Below are 16,557 nucleotides of genomic sequence, written 5' to 3' on the forward strand. Positions count from 1 at the left end.
TAAATTGAGCCACTGTTTCAACAAACATGACAAACAACCCCAAAGAATTCAAACTGTGGACAAAAATTCTGAGGAATTCAGGATAAGAAGCCGTTTTAACATTTAATAAGTAGCGGTAGCTGCATGCGTTACTTGTTATATCTATAATTCAATTTTGACATGTAGTCCACATATTCACAATGTAATTTAGGACTAGTTGCAATTCTAATTATTGATATCTATAACACTATTCTCACTGGTTACACTATTAATTGTAGATATTGAGTAGTTTTGAGTAGTTGCAATTGTAATTGTGGATATCTACAATTCTATTCCCACTAGTAATAATGTTAACTGTTGATATGTACAATTGTTCTTAAATTTCAGATATCAAAAATTGAATTGTAGATATCTGAAATTCATTTCTGACTAGTCAGAATTAAATTATTGATATGTCAGCTTGGGATTGTAACTATGTAATGTCAGATATCTGGAATTACAATTGCATTTTAGATATCTCAAATATAATTCTTAGTAACATCTTTATTTTAGATATCTACAATTCCTTTAATTTGTCAGAATTGAATTATGCACATCAAAAAGAGAGTTTACACTATAGTTAAAATAACAATATCCAGAATGCAATTATTGATACCTGAAATGAAAAAATACATTTTCACTTTTTACAGTTGTTTTTCCAACATGTGGACATTTATATTAGTAAAAATACATGTGATAAAAGGAATAACTGATACCTGTAAATTATTTTTAACTCGTTAAAACATAGTTACTACATGTGAAAATATCTTTTTAACATGTCCAAATTGTTTTTTTTTTTTTTTTAGATATCTAACATTAACATTTCGACATGTTTTAAATACATTTTGACACTAAGTGAGTTTAAAACCGCACATTTCACGGTTTTTTTTTTTTTTTTACATTTCACGCTTCGAAGTAGATTTTTGTTTAAAATGCGTCATCGTCTCTCGTGCGTCGTACGTAGACCTTAGGCCACGCCCCGCGATTTGACTTCCGCCCTGGATTCAGGTCTAAAGTGACGTGAAGAGAAAGAAAATCATTTTTTTAAAAGCCAAACAACTGAAAATAAGAGATTTAGTGGATCGTATTTACAGTTTTGTGTCGGAGGTAAGATGAATGACCTCGTGTGTTCTGCTGTAACCTGAGAAATAAGCAACATTTCACCTAATAATCATTGTTTACATGTTTATTTCAGTCAGATGTCATAGTTATATAACAGCAAAACGCGACATTTTCACAGTAATGTCCACACATAGAACATCACAGTAATGTTGTTCAGCTGTGGTTAGATTTTAGATAAAATAGAATAATCCACAGTGGGGAATTTTTTGTTGTTAGACTGTATATTATACAGGAGTAGGACAATGAGGAAAATGCTTTAAAAAAAGACAGTAAAACAGAAATATATATATATATATATATACATACACATACAGACTCATATTAATATAAATACAGACACATAATAATGTTCAAATATCAAAAGAATAATAATTAAATTAAATCGCAAAATAATAGATTATTTTTTTATTATTTTTTTATGCCAGTAAGGCGTTCTTCCATAATTGTAACATAATTTCCCTTCAGGGATTAATAAAGTAATTAAATTGAATTAAATTAATGAAAACTAAAGAAATAAATCAAAAGTCTGATTCGATTACATTCCATTTTTGATGTAGTAAAGAATATTTCAATCACAGTATCAGTTGTAAGAGATTGAGATCAGATGCTGTAAATAGTCGAAAGTAACTTTTACTATAGAAATATTCATGTTTACTTTAATAATTTAGCCTACAGCACTGCATTTCACACGGTAGAATAAAATACATTAAATGATTGATTTTTGGATTTTATGAATCGATATTAGCCCATTCAAACCAAAAATAGACATTATGCCATGGAAGATTAAATACAATTTTGGAGGGAGTCTGGATCAATATACTGATTCTATTCTGGATCACTTTATGAAATAAGAAAATCCATATATCAATGGTTCTCAACCTTCTTGCAGATACTGAACCAAAATAGTTATTTTATTTGGACAAAAAGACGTATTTCTGGGCTGATTTTTTTTCTTCTTTTCTTTCTTTATAAAATGCTTTTAATTTATTTTTTTTAATAAATTAATAGTTAAAATTTTAATTTAACATTATAATCATAATTGATCTTTTATTGAACTACTTTATTGGGGAAATTCATTTTTGTAACACATTTCTACGTTGTGCGTCCAAACACACTGCTCCGCCCCTTTTATCAATGTTGAAATTAAATAATTCATATCCCAGTTCTTAAGTGGCCGATCACTGATGCAGAAAACTGTCAATATCTGGCAAAGAGGATATTTGGTTCTTGGTGGAGGTTTGCGCTTTCTGAGTGCTCTTGTTATTAACGCAAACTTTTTTATTTTAATGTTGTTTTTTTAAATAACCAATTTTACAGTGGACTATACCTAGAGGTGAAAGTAATGGATTACAAGTACTCACACGTTACTGTAAATGAGTGGCTTTTATGGGCGCCTGTACTTTTTAAAGTGTATTTCTAAATCAGTAATTTTGCTTGTACTTGAGTACATTTTAAAAGGAAGTAACGTAAGTTATTTTTTTTGTTTTAAAATGATCGATGGACATTGTGAAGCTACAAAAAAATGAAATGACCGGACAACAATCAAATGCATCACATCATAGACAACCAATCAGTTTAAACGTAATGCACGGCACTAAAACAGACACAAAACTGTTTTAGAGTTCATACATTTCTGAGAATTTTTTTAAATTTTTTTATTGAATTTATTGGTGTTGTCTTATTTTAAAAGAATTGTACACTTTGACAAACCTTTTATTTTATACAGATGACTTTGTGGAAAATAAATTAAGTTCCAATTGTTCCAAGATTTGAGATGTTTACTGTATGCAAAGGGAACCGTGGCAAGATTTATTAGCAAAAATAAACATGGCGGATGAAAGTAATTACTGTAGTAACTTTTACTTTGAGTACTATTTAGTTTACTTACTTGTACAATGTACAATTTCAATCAATTAACAGTACTTCTGCTTGATTAGGATATATCAGTACTCTTTACACCTCTGACTATACCTGATATGATATATTAGTGGTTATCTCTACTGTCTTACAGTAAGAAGGCCCTGGGATTGATTCTGGGAATGTTCTTTCCTGGCTTATCATGTGCTCCGCTAGGCATGACTTCCTCTCACAATCCAAAGACGTCTATTTATACGAGTGCTCTGTGTGTTTTGTAATGAGTGGGGCATTTTTCAATGCACGATGACCACGAGAAGAGTGGAGAAAATAGTGCTGAGCGTGGAACAGAGTGAGGGAGTGGGAGCACGGGTCCGCAGGAGTATCGGCAGAAAGGAGGTGAGCTCTTTGAAATGATGTTTCTCTTCTTTCTTTCTTTTCTAACTTATTGAATTTGATAATGAAGTCATTTGTTTACCTTTTTCTTTTTCTTTTTTTTTTAAATAAAATTGTAGTTAAGGAATTTGGACCCTTTTCTGATGCTGGATGAGTTCAGAGTGAACAAGCCTGCAGGATTTCCAGACCACCCCCACAGAGGATTTGAGACGGTAGGAAGAGTCAAATGTGAGGTTTTCTTTCATCCATTAGGGCTGGGCAATATATCGAGATTCAAGATATATCGAGTTTTCTATTTTGGCGATATAGGAAAAAACTATATCGCCTATATCGAGATATATCTATATATTTTTTTAACTAATTACAGTCAAACAGTGTCCTTTAGAATTTTTCCACATTTCTGAGATACATATTTTATTGCTTATTTTGTATAAAAATACTTGTTTTAGGAGACGCTGCATTCTCTACTTCTCAGAACAGCATGAAAAGCATTACTGAGTGCATCCTAACCCAGACCTTCCCCTAACCAAGCCACACTACAGAACTCACTCACACGTGCTGTCCCTTAGAGGAGAATAAGACAAAAGTGACACATATTGTGCAGCCGTTTGTTAATAAATGTGTTTATGTGGCAAATTTAACCCTTGATTGTCTTAATGGTCAGACTTTATTGAGTTTAAAATATTGGGATTTTTGTTGTATAACGCCTTTTGAGAAAAAAAATATCGAGAGTTTTGGTTCATATCGCTCAGTTCTAATAACTATTCATGTTAATGTCATGGTTTTTATTCTTCTGGAAGTTATTTTTTCTATTTGTAGCCTACATGACTAATATACATGATATATATTAACATAAATACTGTAGATCAGTGGTCGTCAACACTGAAATACTAAGATTTCACAGTTTTACTTTTATCAGAAGAAAAGCTAATGAAGCATGATTATAGCATTAAATTAAAAAGGAAAGAAATGCTTAAGTTTCAACATGCAACACTTTATTTATCTTAATTTATGCAAGTATTTCATTTTCAAATGACCACTTCTGAAACATTTATTTAAATAAAAATGTATTCCTATTATTATTATTATTGTTGTTGTTGTTGTTATTAATCATAAAAATATGGGATTATATGTTTATTTTTAGTTAAAAATTATAATCATACTAAATATTACCAGAAACTCACAAAATGACAACAGAAACACACAAAATAAAAGGAAAATATACTGAATAATACAGACGAACAATGACAAGATACAAAAAAATGACACAAAAACACACAAAATGATGAAATGTTCTTGATTAAAACATGAACTGAAAATGCAAGGGCAAGTCTTGGTCCCACATCAGGATGGAGATGAAATGAAATTGTAAAAACTATAGAATTAAATCTTTTCAGGAGGGACTAAATAATGTTTCATTCCACTTATTTACAAAATGAGATTCTTTAAAATGTGTGTTATCGCTAATTCATTCTATCATTATGCTCTATAGGTGTTTTTTCACAGAATTCTGAGTAAAATGTTGTAGTTGGACAAAGGCCGTTCTTGGATTCTGAAATAAACCAGTGCTTTAAACCAGGGGTTCTCAACTGGTCTTATCCTGGGACCCACATTTTGTCATTGTGTCCCACTTTTTTTTAGAATTCAACCAACCAAATTTAGTTTTTCCGAAATAGCTGTTGAAAACACACATATAATCTTTTTTTTAAAACATAAATCTATAAATTTCCCTTTGCAATATGCATTTCACAGCATGTCTGTCAAAAGAAAAGTTTCTTTCAAAATAAAAGACAAGTCCAACATGAGACATTATGTATTTATTTATTTTTTACCAGCTGTCTGCGACATACCAAGTACAGGTCCGCGACCCACTTTTGAGTCCCGACCCACCAGTTGAGAATCACTGCTTTAAACAATACAGAATAAATAACCTTTCAATATTGTGCAACACAATAACACTTTTTTTTTTTTCCTGATAAGAGCTTTTAAACTGATTGCTTGTGTTTATCATTTTGCCTGTTTGAAAACCCTGTACCGCTAAAGGAAGGTTATGTTTTATGTTTTAGATTCTTGTCCTCAGATTGCCAGACGTTCTCTCGCCTGTATTTAATTTGGCAAATGTCGCTGAAGTCTCACGTTGCGGGGGAACCGCATCAAGCTTCCCACACAGCATGTTTTCAGCAGATGTGTTTGCTCGCACTTTGATGCCTTTGGTATCAGACAGCTGTGTAGACGCCTCACATGCAGTTCACTGCAGGAGCTCAGGCTTTCTTTCTGGACACAGATGTTCACCTTTGAGCCCCTTGAGTCCCCTTTCATCACTGGAGTGTTTGAAATGAGAGCACACTTTCATTTATGGCAGGGTCAGGGATCAATTACAATTTTCATCTTTAATTATCCATGTTCAATTACAACTCAGTTATGATAACGATGACCAGCATTTTTCACATTACAATTAAAATGATTATTTTCCCCCTGAAAGTCAATTACAATCTCAATTACTGAAGTTCAAATTTTATTAATCACAATTACCGGAGCCTGAAATAAATAGCTCCATAAAATGTAACCTTCCTCTTGTTAGCCTTCTGTTAGCATCTCTTATAATAACAGGTCAGTTTTAAACCATGTCTTAAATCAGCTGTAAAATATTATCTATCATCTAATTTGTTTTTTTATTTCTTGGTTACCTCATTACGGGTACTAATCAATGAAAATATTGGTATTAATGTTTTTGTTGTGGGCGTCTGAGCCCTTTATTGTGTCTTTATACCCCTATATTTATTTTATTCCTTTAAATGATAAAATGATGAGAACTGACAGTTAGTGGGAAAAGCCAATTACAATTATAAAGTCAATTATCTGAACTCAATTACAAATCATTTATGATTACAACAGCAGCATATTTTTCAATTATAGTTACACATTTTTTTTATGCCATAATTGTAATTAATTATCATTTACACAGTTACAATTGACCCCAACCCTTTATTTATGGTTTTGTCTAAAATCTAAAAAAAAGTTATAAACATCATATTATGATAATGATACTTTACAGAATATAAACTTATGTTGAGTACATTTTTATCAAGGTGAAAATGTGTCTTTCAGGTAACATACGTGTTGGCGGGGATTACAGCTCATGAGGATTTCTGTGGACATTCAGGGCGTCTGGGGCCTGGAGATCTGCAGGTAATGCACGACGAGTGTATAAGGAATAGTTTGCCACTTGGAAGAATACTTTGTGTCCTTTTTTCAGCAAAGAAATTGAAATATGTATGAAGAACTGTATCACAATAAATAGAGACCATTATTAGCAGAAGTAACAAAAGCCGAGCTGAGCTCATTTAAGAACTGTGGGGATTGCTTAGAGATAACGTTTCCTCTGCCTGGCCAATAAAAGCAGGCGAAACAGAACCACACAAGCTTAGGATGTTGCTTTTATAACAATAGAATCAAACAAGAAGACACTTTATTACTTTGTGACATATGGAGCAAATTGCATACGCACTTTCCTCTTGTTTTTTCTTCATTAAACGCTTTGATATTACCTACATTTGTAGAGTTTATTTTTGTTTACAGTCATATTCAGACAATTGAGCTTAACACACAACAAAATATACTGATGTTAAGTGCAATGAATAATAAATAATTACTTTTTATGTAAAGAAGTCATCTACTTATGAGAAAAGGCAGTTATTCACCTTTAAAAATATCTTTAGAACATGTAGAACACTTCTAACATACATAGTCACAGCAAGTCCTTAAATTTCCATCATGATTTAAAGTTTCTAATTGGATGCCATAGCTTGTGGCGGGTGGTTTCTGGTGTTTTTTACCACGCACAAACGGGCTGCTGACTCAGCTTCCCTCTGAAGCACAGGTTCAGTCAGTTCAGCTGAGTTTGTCCTAACCCACCACGTGTACCCTTAGCTGGCCCAGACATTCTGAGGGAGCAGCAGATGCTCCAGCAGACGTCTCAGTGCAGGGCTGGAGCAGTGATTTTAAAAGTGACGGTAGAGCAACTGTCCACTCTTAATTTAGTTTATTAAATTCATTTACTAAAACCATGATAAAGCTGTTATTCAAAGTCAGTGATTCTCAACATGTGGCTCTTTCTGTCTTAATTTTTGTCTTTAATTTTTTTGCCACCTGTTACTGATTTATTTAACACACACACACACACGTCTCAAAACATGACCTCACCACACATAATCTATTTATAATAAAAAAATATACTAAATGAAAAATAAAACAAAAAACTAAACAATATTTATAGAAAAAGTACACAAAACAACAAAAATGCACAAAAATATACAAAAAGGCTCCAAAAACACACAAAATGACTCCAAAAAACATACATTACAGAAAAATACACCAAATGACAAAAACATAAAAATTAGTGAAAAAAAAAAACAACTAACAAAAATGTATCATGTGCATGTCCCATAGAATTAAACCAGGGAAATTGCACATGCTATTTTACTTTGCACCCGCAAATATACCCCTTTATAACACTACAGAGTACACAGTATGTAGACCTCTTTGTATATCCAACCTTCAAACACATACTAATTTGGCCATAATTAACTCTACTTAAGCTCCTCCCACTATATGAATACATACTTCTGACGGGCACTGTACTAGTTTCTATTTAATTGTAATAATAATATGTAATGTAATTTATAATATTTTGAGGAAAAGTGAAGGTTTTGTAAGAATTTTGAGTTTTTTCCAACTGTTTAACATTAAAAATGACTGCAATCATGCAATATAAGCACCAGGAAAACTGTTGTTGAGTTTCATTCACACAATGATTCATGTTTTCGCTGTCATTTTTACTTTCTCCTGCGGGCCGAATTGGATGCCTGAAAGGGCTGGATTTGGCCCCTGGGCCATGAGTTTGACACGTGCGGTTTAATGTAAGGCCTGTCTGCTCAATCCACCAGTGGATGACTGCGGGAAAGGGGGTGGTGCATGCCGAGATGCCCGTTTCAGAAGAGCCTGTCATGGGTTTACAGCTGTGGGTGAACCTTCCTCGTCGTGAGAAGATGGTGGAACCAGCCTACCAGGAGCTTAAAAGCTCACAGATCCCCAAACCCAGCCAGGAAGGAGTGACAGTCACTGTGATATCTGGTGACGCTTTAGGAGCAAAGGTGTGTTTTTCTCTGCAACATCATTAAGTCAGATATAAAATACTGTACTACAAGTAAAAAGTAGCTTTATTCAATAGTACTCAATAGTTACTAGTCCCCCCCCCCACACACACACACACACACACATTTATTTTTGGTAAACATCTCATGTATAAACTTAAAAAGGAAGAGATTAAATCTTGCACAAATTTTCCACAACGGCATCTGTATTAAATAAAAGGTTTGTCAAAATGTACAATTCTTTTTAAAATAAAATAACACCAATGAACTATATTTAAAGAAAAAAAAAGATTCTTACGCTCTGAGTTCTAGCTACATTTATGAATCCTCTAAAACTGAGAAAATAACCAGCATTCAATCCTGTATATTTGTGTATATCATTAGTTTTCTCTCTAGTTTAGTTGTCTTTATGTATATATTCTGATGGATATCTATTATTATTCTTTTCTTTACTTTATTCATTGTTGTGCAGTCAGGACTACAAACTCCTCCCCCTCCTGCTTCTGAACGCCATCTCCCATGTGATCAGGAGTGGTGTAGCAAAGGTGTGACTGAGTGCCTGTATTATATAAGCCTGCTCATTGTGACCATGCTGTTTGTTACCCTGATGAAGGTCCTCTGTCCGAAAGCTTGGAAATTAATGTTAAACTGTTTGGGGAAAAAAAAAAATCAAAATTCTTAGAAAACCCTTAAATTTTCCTCAAATTATTCCATAGAATTTCCCTTAATTAAATAGAAATTGGACATTTAAAGGGAAGATCCTGTTGGGATGACATCTATCACTTATTGCTTTGATATTGTCGATTTCTTACCTATTTGGTATTTTATGTATTCGTAGAAGTTCAAACTCAGGCACAAAAATGTTGAAATGACTCATTTTCCCGCTTTAAATTTGTGGCCCCATTTTAGATCATTGCTTTGTATTTGGCCCCTGAACTAAAATGAGTTTGACACCCCTGCACTAGACTTTCATGCTCATTAAACAGCAATGATGTGTTTGACACGAATGTGCATAAAACTGATCAGTCTGTGTTTGTGTGTGTGTAGGAAAGAGTCACAGGCTGTTAAACACTGTTTCAGCTGCGTGAGGAAAGAGGAAGCAGTAAAACCAAGGAGCCTGTAGGGCTTTGGTAGACATTCACTTTGTTTCTGTGTCCTACTGTTATTGTTTTTAGTACACTGTTCGATATTAACCGTGGTAGATATTGAACAATATTTCCTGCAGCAGCAGCTATTTCCTAGTCGCTCAATAAAGCAGTCACCCATGTGTGTTTGCTGGGATTGAATCCACATGTGTCTGCCAGCTCTGACAGGTAGCTGCGGTAACGTCGGCCCATATGTTGGTGCTCTGAGCTGTAAGACATGACTTCCTGTTTGCCTGTAAAACAGAAGGATGAACACATTTATCACTTCTCTGGCATAGACGACCAGAAATGTCATGAAGTTCGATAATAGGACGGAAGTTGCTTTAAAGTCCAAGGTTCTTCTGTTGGTTGTGCAGCTTTATTACTGTATTTGGGTTTTAAAACAGAGCTGGAAACCTCATTTTGTGAAATAGACTTGAAATTTAAGAGTTGGATATGATTTAAAGTTGATTTTGAATCTTCTGACAAGGCTTTAAAACGTCACATTTGTAAAAATCCGAGTTTTGGCATTAAGCTGTAGTGACGAAGGTTGAAATAAGTGGCTTTAATTTGGAGTAGGTGACTGAGCGTGCAAAGAAAGTGAAATGACTAACATGTGTTCTTTGTGCAGTGAACAAGGTTACTACAGGGCAGGAAAGAGAGTTGAAAATGTGTTTATCTTTATTGGATCATTTTTATTAAGAATTCATGTTCTCAATATTTAATCATTAGACATTTTACACATCGTACATACAACCTCAATTACAAATGAGTTTATATATCCCTATTTTATTCAATGTTTGTTTTTCAAATAGTTTTTCCTGTGGCAGGAAGACGCTTCTAGTTCAAGCTCATTTAAAAGAGTTCTTTGAAAACACATTAGGACTCTAATGGAAAGAACTACTAAGTGGAAAAAAGGGGACTTACATAATGCAGGGTTAAAAACAGTCAAAAACAAAGGTCAAGCCTTAGATATAAAATTCAAAATACTGATCTCTTTAATTCAAATAAATCCACTGCATATACTGCACAAAGTGTACCCATACACTTAGTAAACAAAAGCAAACTAACGCGCAAACATGTACATTAGAAAGTCCACAGAAACTGAAATTAGCATCCATATTAAGGCTTTTTCTGTGCAGCGTTCTCCGATGGAATCCAGATGAATGTGGGAGATCCCATCCAGCACAGGTTGCATTGCGTATCAAGAACTAATAAATACAATGCCCGGTTTTATCTGTGTTGTTTTATTGTGTGTTGTAACGTTAGCTGTCAGCTCAGAGACTCTGTTTCAACGGTCTTTCTAACATAGTGCATCATACCTGAGTGCTCGAGTTTCTCCTCATCAACTGTCTGGGTTATTTTACACTATCTTTTTACTCCTAGTGGCATCTGGCGTAGTCTCTAATCTCCTACAACCTTTAGAATAAATCCAGATAGATGAGTGGATTAAGATGTTAAAGAACAACGCTGTGGAATTGTCACGAATGGAATTATTTATGTCAATGTCAAGCTTTCTGTTTAAGAGTTTCATGGCAGGTAATTTTCCAAGAGAACTGATTGGTCAGGAAGTGGGACTTTTGTTCTCTCTCAGATCAGTGATTTAGCCCCGTAAGAAGTTAGCCAGCGTCGTAGTACAGCATACACCGGAAGTTAGTGCGATAAGAGGAAATCCTGCTTTGTAGTACAGGCCCTTGGAGTCATTTTGTGTTTAGTTTTTTTGTTGTTTCTGTTACATTTTGTATATTTTTGTTGCCTTGTGTAAATTAAGGTTAATTTTGTGTTTGTCTGTTGTTTTTTTGTGTTTTTATTATTGTTTTGTTTGTGTTTCTGATATTCTTGTTGTTCTTTAGTGTATCTTTACTGTCTTTTTATGTCTTTTTTGAGTCATAATGTGTGGATGGATTGCTTTAAGGATAGAAAAAAATCAATGTAAAATAGTATCAAACAACGATTAAAATGACCACATTTTGTCATTATTTATTTTATCTATCCACGCCCTGTTGTTTTGACTAAGTCCGTATCAAAGATAACACCAAGTTTTTTACTGTGGTGGGTTAGGGTGCTGGGTGACAGAGTAATGCCGTCCAGAGACACTATTTGCTCTGATAATATGATAATCTCATACAATGTGATTTCCTGGATGTGCTTTTTTTTCTCTTCACATTCTGTCTCACGAGGCCTGAATTTGTTCCTGGAACCCTTATTTCACTGTTTCCAGGAAAGCATGTTTTTTGCTGCTACACGATTTAACGCTTGTGGTTTGCACATGAAAGTATGTGAAACTGTTCAGGATTACCGACATTTGTTTTCTCTTTTGTACAGTCAAAGGTATTGACAAGGACACCAACTCTGTACCTGGATTTTAAACTTCAGGAAGGAGCTCAGCATGAGCAGCCGATCCCTTTAGGTAAGGCAATCATCTACAAAGTAAAGACATGAATCCATCTCTATAGATGGAGACACTTTTTTAGTGATTTCACACCGAGACGACCCCTGTTTAACACAGAAACACTTGATCCTTTGTCTGTGGTTTGAAAAACAGAACAAGGAAAAATATGTGAAAAAAAAAAAATCATGTATCATGTATTGTTTTTTTATTTTTAATAAGAGAAAGATGCAAAACAGTGGAAATAATCTTATCTTTTATCTTGTACTTCTTTGTTGGTTTCCATTCTTCATGTATTCATCTTCCGACCCACTTATTCCTGCCAGTGTTGCGGGCGTCTGCTTGGACCTCAGTGTTCTAAATGTATCTTAAAATTATAATTTCTTGTGTTTTCAAGCGATACCTTTGTGTTTCAGGTTGGACTGCATTTATTTATACGCTCTCTGGCTTTGTTCATGTTGGTGAGTGTTTTTTGTTTTAATAGTTGCTCTCCTGAATGCCCTTCAGATCGTACAAAAACATACAAATCGCTATGAAAAAGGATATGTTAAGAAGATCACACATAATTGTTTTGTCTTATCTTTGATAATGAATTACTGCTGTGTTACTTGATACACACATTTATTCACATTGAAATGTGCTCACAAACACAAATACCTACAGTAACTGTCGTCCCCCGACAAAATAAGAGTAAAAAACATCCTAGATGAGAGACGGGCAACTTCTATCAATCCAGGGTCCACAATAATGTGATTGTCTGATCTTATCTGCAGTCATGTCAGCATTTAGAATCTTGACCAATCTGGGCATTAATACAAGAAAAAAGAGTTTATGTGTGTTTTTATTGTTTTTGGTGCCTGTACTACAAAGCTGGATATGTATATGTGGGATATCTCTCTGTTAGTGGGCTTCACCTAACCAAATATTCTCAGTCACAGAGCAGCTGTACTACGAAACAGGTTATCAACATGTTCACTTAACCCAGATGATTTCAGCCAGGCTATACGTGCGTGCTCCAGTGACGGGTGGAGATTGTGGCGTTTGACCAACCGCAGAAACGTAGAAACTGTGTAAAGCAATTTACGTCACAATTGAGGAATAACTCTTTAAAAATATGAAGAATTAAAATCCATAATTTAGACCAAAAACAACACTGTTGCTGCAAAAAAAAGCAGGAAGGAAAGAATGCATTCAGGAAGCTGCCGACACTGTTAAAAGCGTCAGATCATACAATATTAATCCATGGGATGATAAACAAACAGCCCTCTGATCAATTTCACTTTATTACAGCACAGATGTCTTTCTATTCAGGTAGTCCTCCTCAATTTATCACACACACACTGAGATGAGAGCACATCGTTTCACTGTAGTATGTTCCTGCTGAGAGTGTCTGCATCACCATAGTGCATGTATGAATGAATGAATGAATGAAAGTGAGAGAGAGAGCACCTGACACAGGCTTCATCAGCTGACTGTAGATCAGTCCATCAGATATAAATCTATATCTTTCCTAAAGGATGTCATTGATAAATGAAAGGATTGCATTTATTCATTATTAATCTTTCTTTCCTAAACACAGCTGTCAGTTCTGCACCAACCAGGATCTTCTAACAATGGGAGGGTCATTTTCTAAGAGAACTGATTGGTCAGGAGGCGGGGCTTTAGCACTCGCTCAGATATAATCCAATTTCATAGCCTGTATCCAACCAGGTTAGGTGTTCAGCCTAAGTTACCATGGTGATTTAGCCTGGTTAGAAGTTAGCCAGCGTCGTAGTACAGCACATACAGAATAAATACCGGAAGTTAGTGCGATAAGAGGAAATCCAGCTTTGTAGTACAGGCTCTTGGAGTCATTTAGGATATTTGTGTTGTTTTATTTACTTTTTTGTAATTTTGTAGTTGGGGTCAATTTATGTTGTTTTTTTGTTTTTTAATTTTGTAAATGTATCTGTTACATTTTGTGTTTTTTTTTGCCGCCTTGTGTAAATGATGGTTCATTTTGTGCTTCTCTGTTGTGTTTGTGTATTTTTGTTGTTGTTTTGTATGCGTTTCTGATATTTTTGCTGTCCTTTTGTGTATTTTTCTGCAATTTTATGTCCTTTTTGAGTTATAATGTATGAATGATTGCTTTAACAATAGAAAAAAAATCATTATGGAATAACCCCCAAACAATGATTAAAATGAACACATCTTATCTGCCGTTATTCATTCCATCCATCCACGCCCTGTTGTTTTGACTTTTGTCTTGTTTTTTTCAGAAGTCTCTGTTTTCCTTGGCCGTCAGACAGGGATCAGGAAATTCTCCTAAGATGAAATGAAATCCAATCCTCACACATTGAACTCATTTTTAAGGGTTTTGTTTTATTATTTAAACATGTTGTCTTCCGTCAGAAAGTTCCCATTAAATATTCCCTCAAAGGTCTCATTAGAATCTCCGATAAACATGCTGGCAGGTTTTACAGAGACATTACGTAGTCATTTGAAGTCTTCGTCTCTACATCTTGAATGACCAAATACAGTAGGGACTAACTGGTTTTAATGAACAAGTTCAACATAAATTATGCCCTCTAAAGCAGGGGTGTCAAACTCGTTTTTAGTTCAAGGGCCAAATACTAACCACTTGGATCACAAGTGGGCCGTGGGTTTTAGGCGGGAAAACGAACATTTTCAACACAAATGTGCCCAAGTTTGCACTTCCAGTTATAAATTAGACATAAATGCTCAGAAGGGCCGGATTTGGTTCCCAGGCCTTGTTTTTGACATGTGAGCCCTAAAGGGACATCAGAAGAAAATAAATGTATATGTTTCTTGTGCGCACTAGAAACTAACCTGTGCTCACGACTAGGGCTGGACGGTATACCGGTTCATACAGAATATTGCTATATATTTTTGTTATGATATTAATTTTTAATATACCTCTGCACCGGTGTATTTGATTACACAACTTTACGTAAACAGTAGCGTTCTGGTGTTAGTTACGGTGTAAATGGATAAGAAAGACACAATTGAATGCTCTGAAGCTGCATGTGAGCATGTGCCTGCGTGCACACGCCTCTGCTGCAGGAGAACGACACTCACGGACACGGTGGCACGGTTAGCTTAGCATGTCAACAGTTTGACAATAATACACAAAAAAAGAGAGCAAAGGATTGTAATTTGTAATTCCCATAACGTGGAAATAAGTCCTGGTGGGGCTGCAAACAAAACGCTACCTTATTCACCATAAGAAACCACCACACCACTGAGTATGCAGCATTTAAACTAGAAATCAAGCTAAAGCTAAAGCTAGTGCGGCAAAGAGACATTGGGATGCATGTATTACTGTTAGTGTGGAATTATTCTACAATATTCACTCATCATGACAGTAAAATAGACCATCCGAAGTCAATCTACTGCAGTAATTCCTCTGTCAGCTGTGAACCTGATTTTACATGGAAAATAAAAATACCGTCATATACCATAAAATTTAGCTGGTTTATAAATCTTTTCAGGCATATTTCCACCTCTGCTTCCATGCTGCCTCACATACGGAGACCCTGAAGGTTTCCTGTGCTCATGAGAAATCTTAATCGTGAGCACGTGAAACTTTCTCTTGAGCACAGGTTTGTTTCTAGTGCACACAAGAAACATATATTTTTAATGTTTTTTTCCTATGTGCCTTTAGGGGCTCCATAGAAATCTGTCAGGAATAGTTTGAAGGACACAGGAGAATTTTAAGGTGGGAACTTGGATCTAAAATCTTTATTTTTCGTTTTTTTAGGGCCGAATGAGGAGCAGCAGCGGATAGAGCCCCACCACACCGTAGTGTTGGGTGATGGAGACTCTGTTAGGGTTGAAAACAAGGTGAGTGCTCAACTTTGTGCAAAACATGAGCTAAAATGTTGGATGGAATCAACAGGCATTGGCAGAGACCATTATAGTGCTGCCTATTTTTCTCCTCAGGGCTCTGAGGTTTCCCATTTTGTCCTGATTGCTGGAGAGCCCATCAAAGAGCCTGTGGTACAACATGGTAAAGAATGTACAGTATTTAAATTCATTTTTGTGTCAATCAGCAAATGAAAACCTGATGTGTCGAAGAAGGAAAAAACCTATTTGAAGAAACCTGTAATGTGATTTATTTTCTTCCTCAGGTCCATTTGTAATGACCAGTCAGGATGAGATCAGTGCAGCAATCAGGGATTACCAGAACTGCAGGAATGGCTTTGAAAGAGCCAAAAATTGGAGGTCCAAGATCAGAGATTCCTGCTGAACTCCATGAAACAACATTAATGACGTTTAAACTACTTTTACAAACAGGGTTTGGGTTTACAGATGTAATGGTGGTCGTTTGCTTTGTGATATCAAACGTCTTTCACAAACAATGGGAGATGGGTTCGTGACTCTACTGTTTTTTTTATTGGCATCATAAAACAAATAAGATCCCGTTTTAAAATCTTTACACTGGCTCCCAGTCATCCTCAGAATAGACTTTAAAGTTCTGCTAATAATTTTAAATTATTTT

The 16,557-nt window shown here is 35.0% G+C and overlaps 1 protein-coding gene across 4 annotated transcripts; it reads left to right on the forward strand.

Annotated features, from left to right (window-relative positions):
- The first annotated feature begins 989 nt into the window (after positions 1–989).
- pir (pirin) lies at positions 990–16,552 on the forward strand. Of its 4 annotated transcripts, none has more exons than XM_028475411.1 (10): positions 990–1,125; positions 3,214–3,393; positions 3,510–3,602; positions 6,499–6,579; positions 8,337–8,543; positions 11,993–12,077; positions 12,473–12,517; positions 15,817–15,899; positions 15,999–16,065; positions 16,187–16,552. In XM_028475411.1, the coding sequence occupies exons 2-10, from the start codon at positions 3,301–3,303 to the stop codon at positions 16,303–16,305; spliced, it is 873 nt and encodes a 290-aa protein (XP_028331212.1). In that variant the 5' UTR covers positions 990–1,125; positions 3,214–3,300; the 3' UTR covers positions 16,306–16,552. The 4 variants fall into 4 exon arrangements, with proteins under 4 accessions (XP_028331212.1, XP_028331219.1, XP_028331205.1 ...); XM_028475418.1 differs by having other exon boundaries at positions 3,283–3,393; positions 16,187–16,551; XM_028475404.1 differs by having other exon boundaries at positions 3,280–3,393; positions 16,187–16,549.
- Positions 16,553–16,557: the final 5 nt, after the last annotated feature.

The sequence above is a fragment of the Gouania willdenowi genome, chromosome 3, assembly GCF_900634775.1.
Source record: "Gouania willdenowi chromosome 3, fGouWil2.1, whole genome shotgun sequence".
NCBI classification, from domain to species: domain Eukaryota; kingdom Metazoa; phylum Chordata; class Actinopteri; order Blenniiformes; family Gobiesocidae; genus Gouania; species Gouania willdenowi.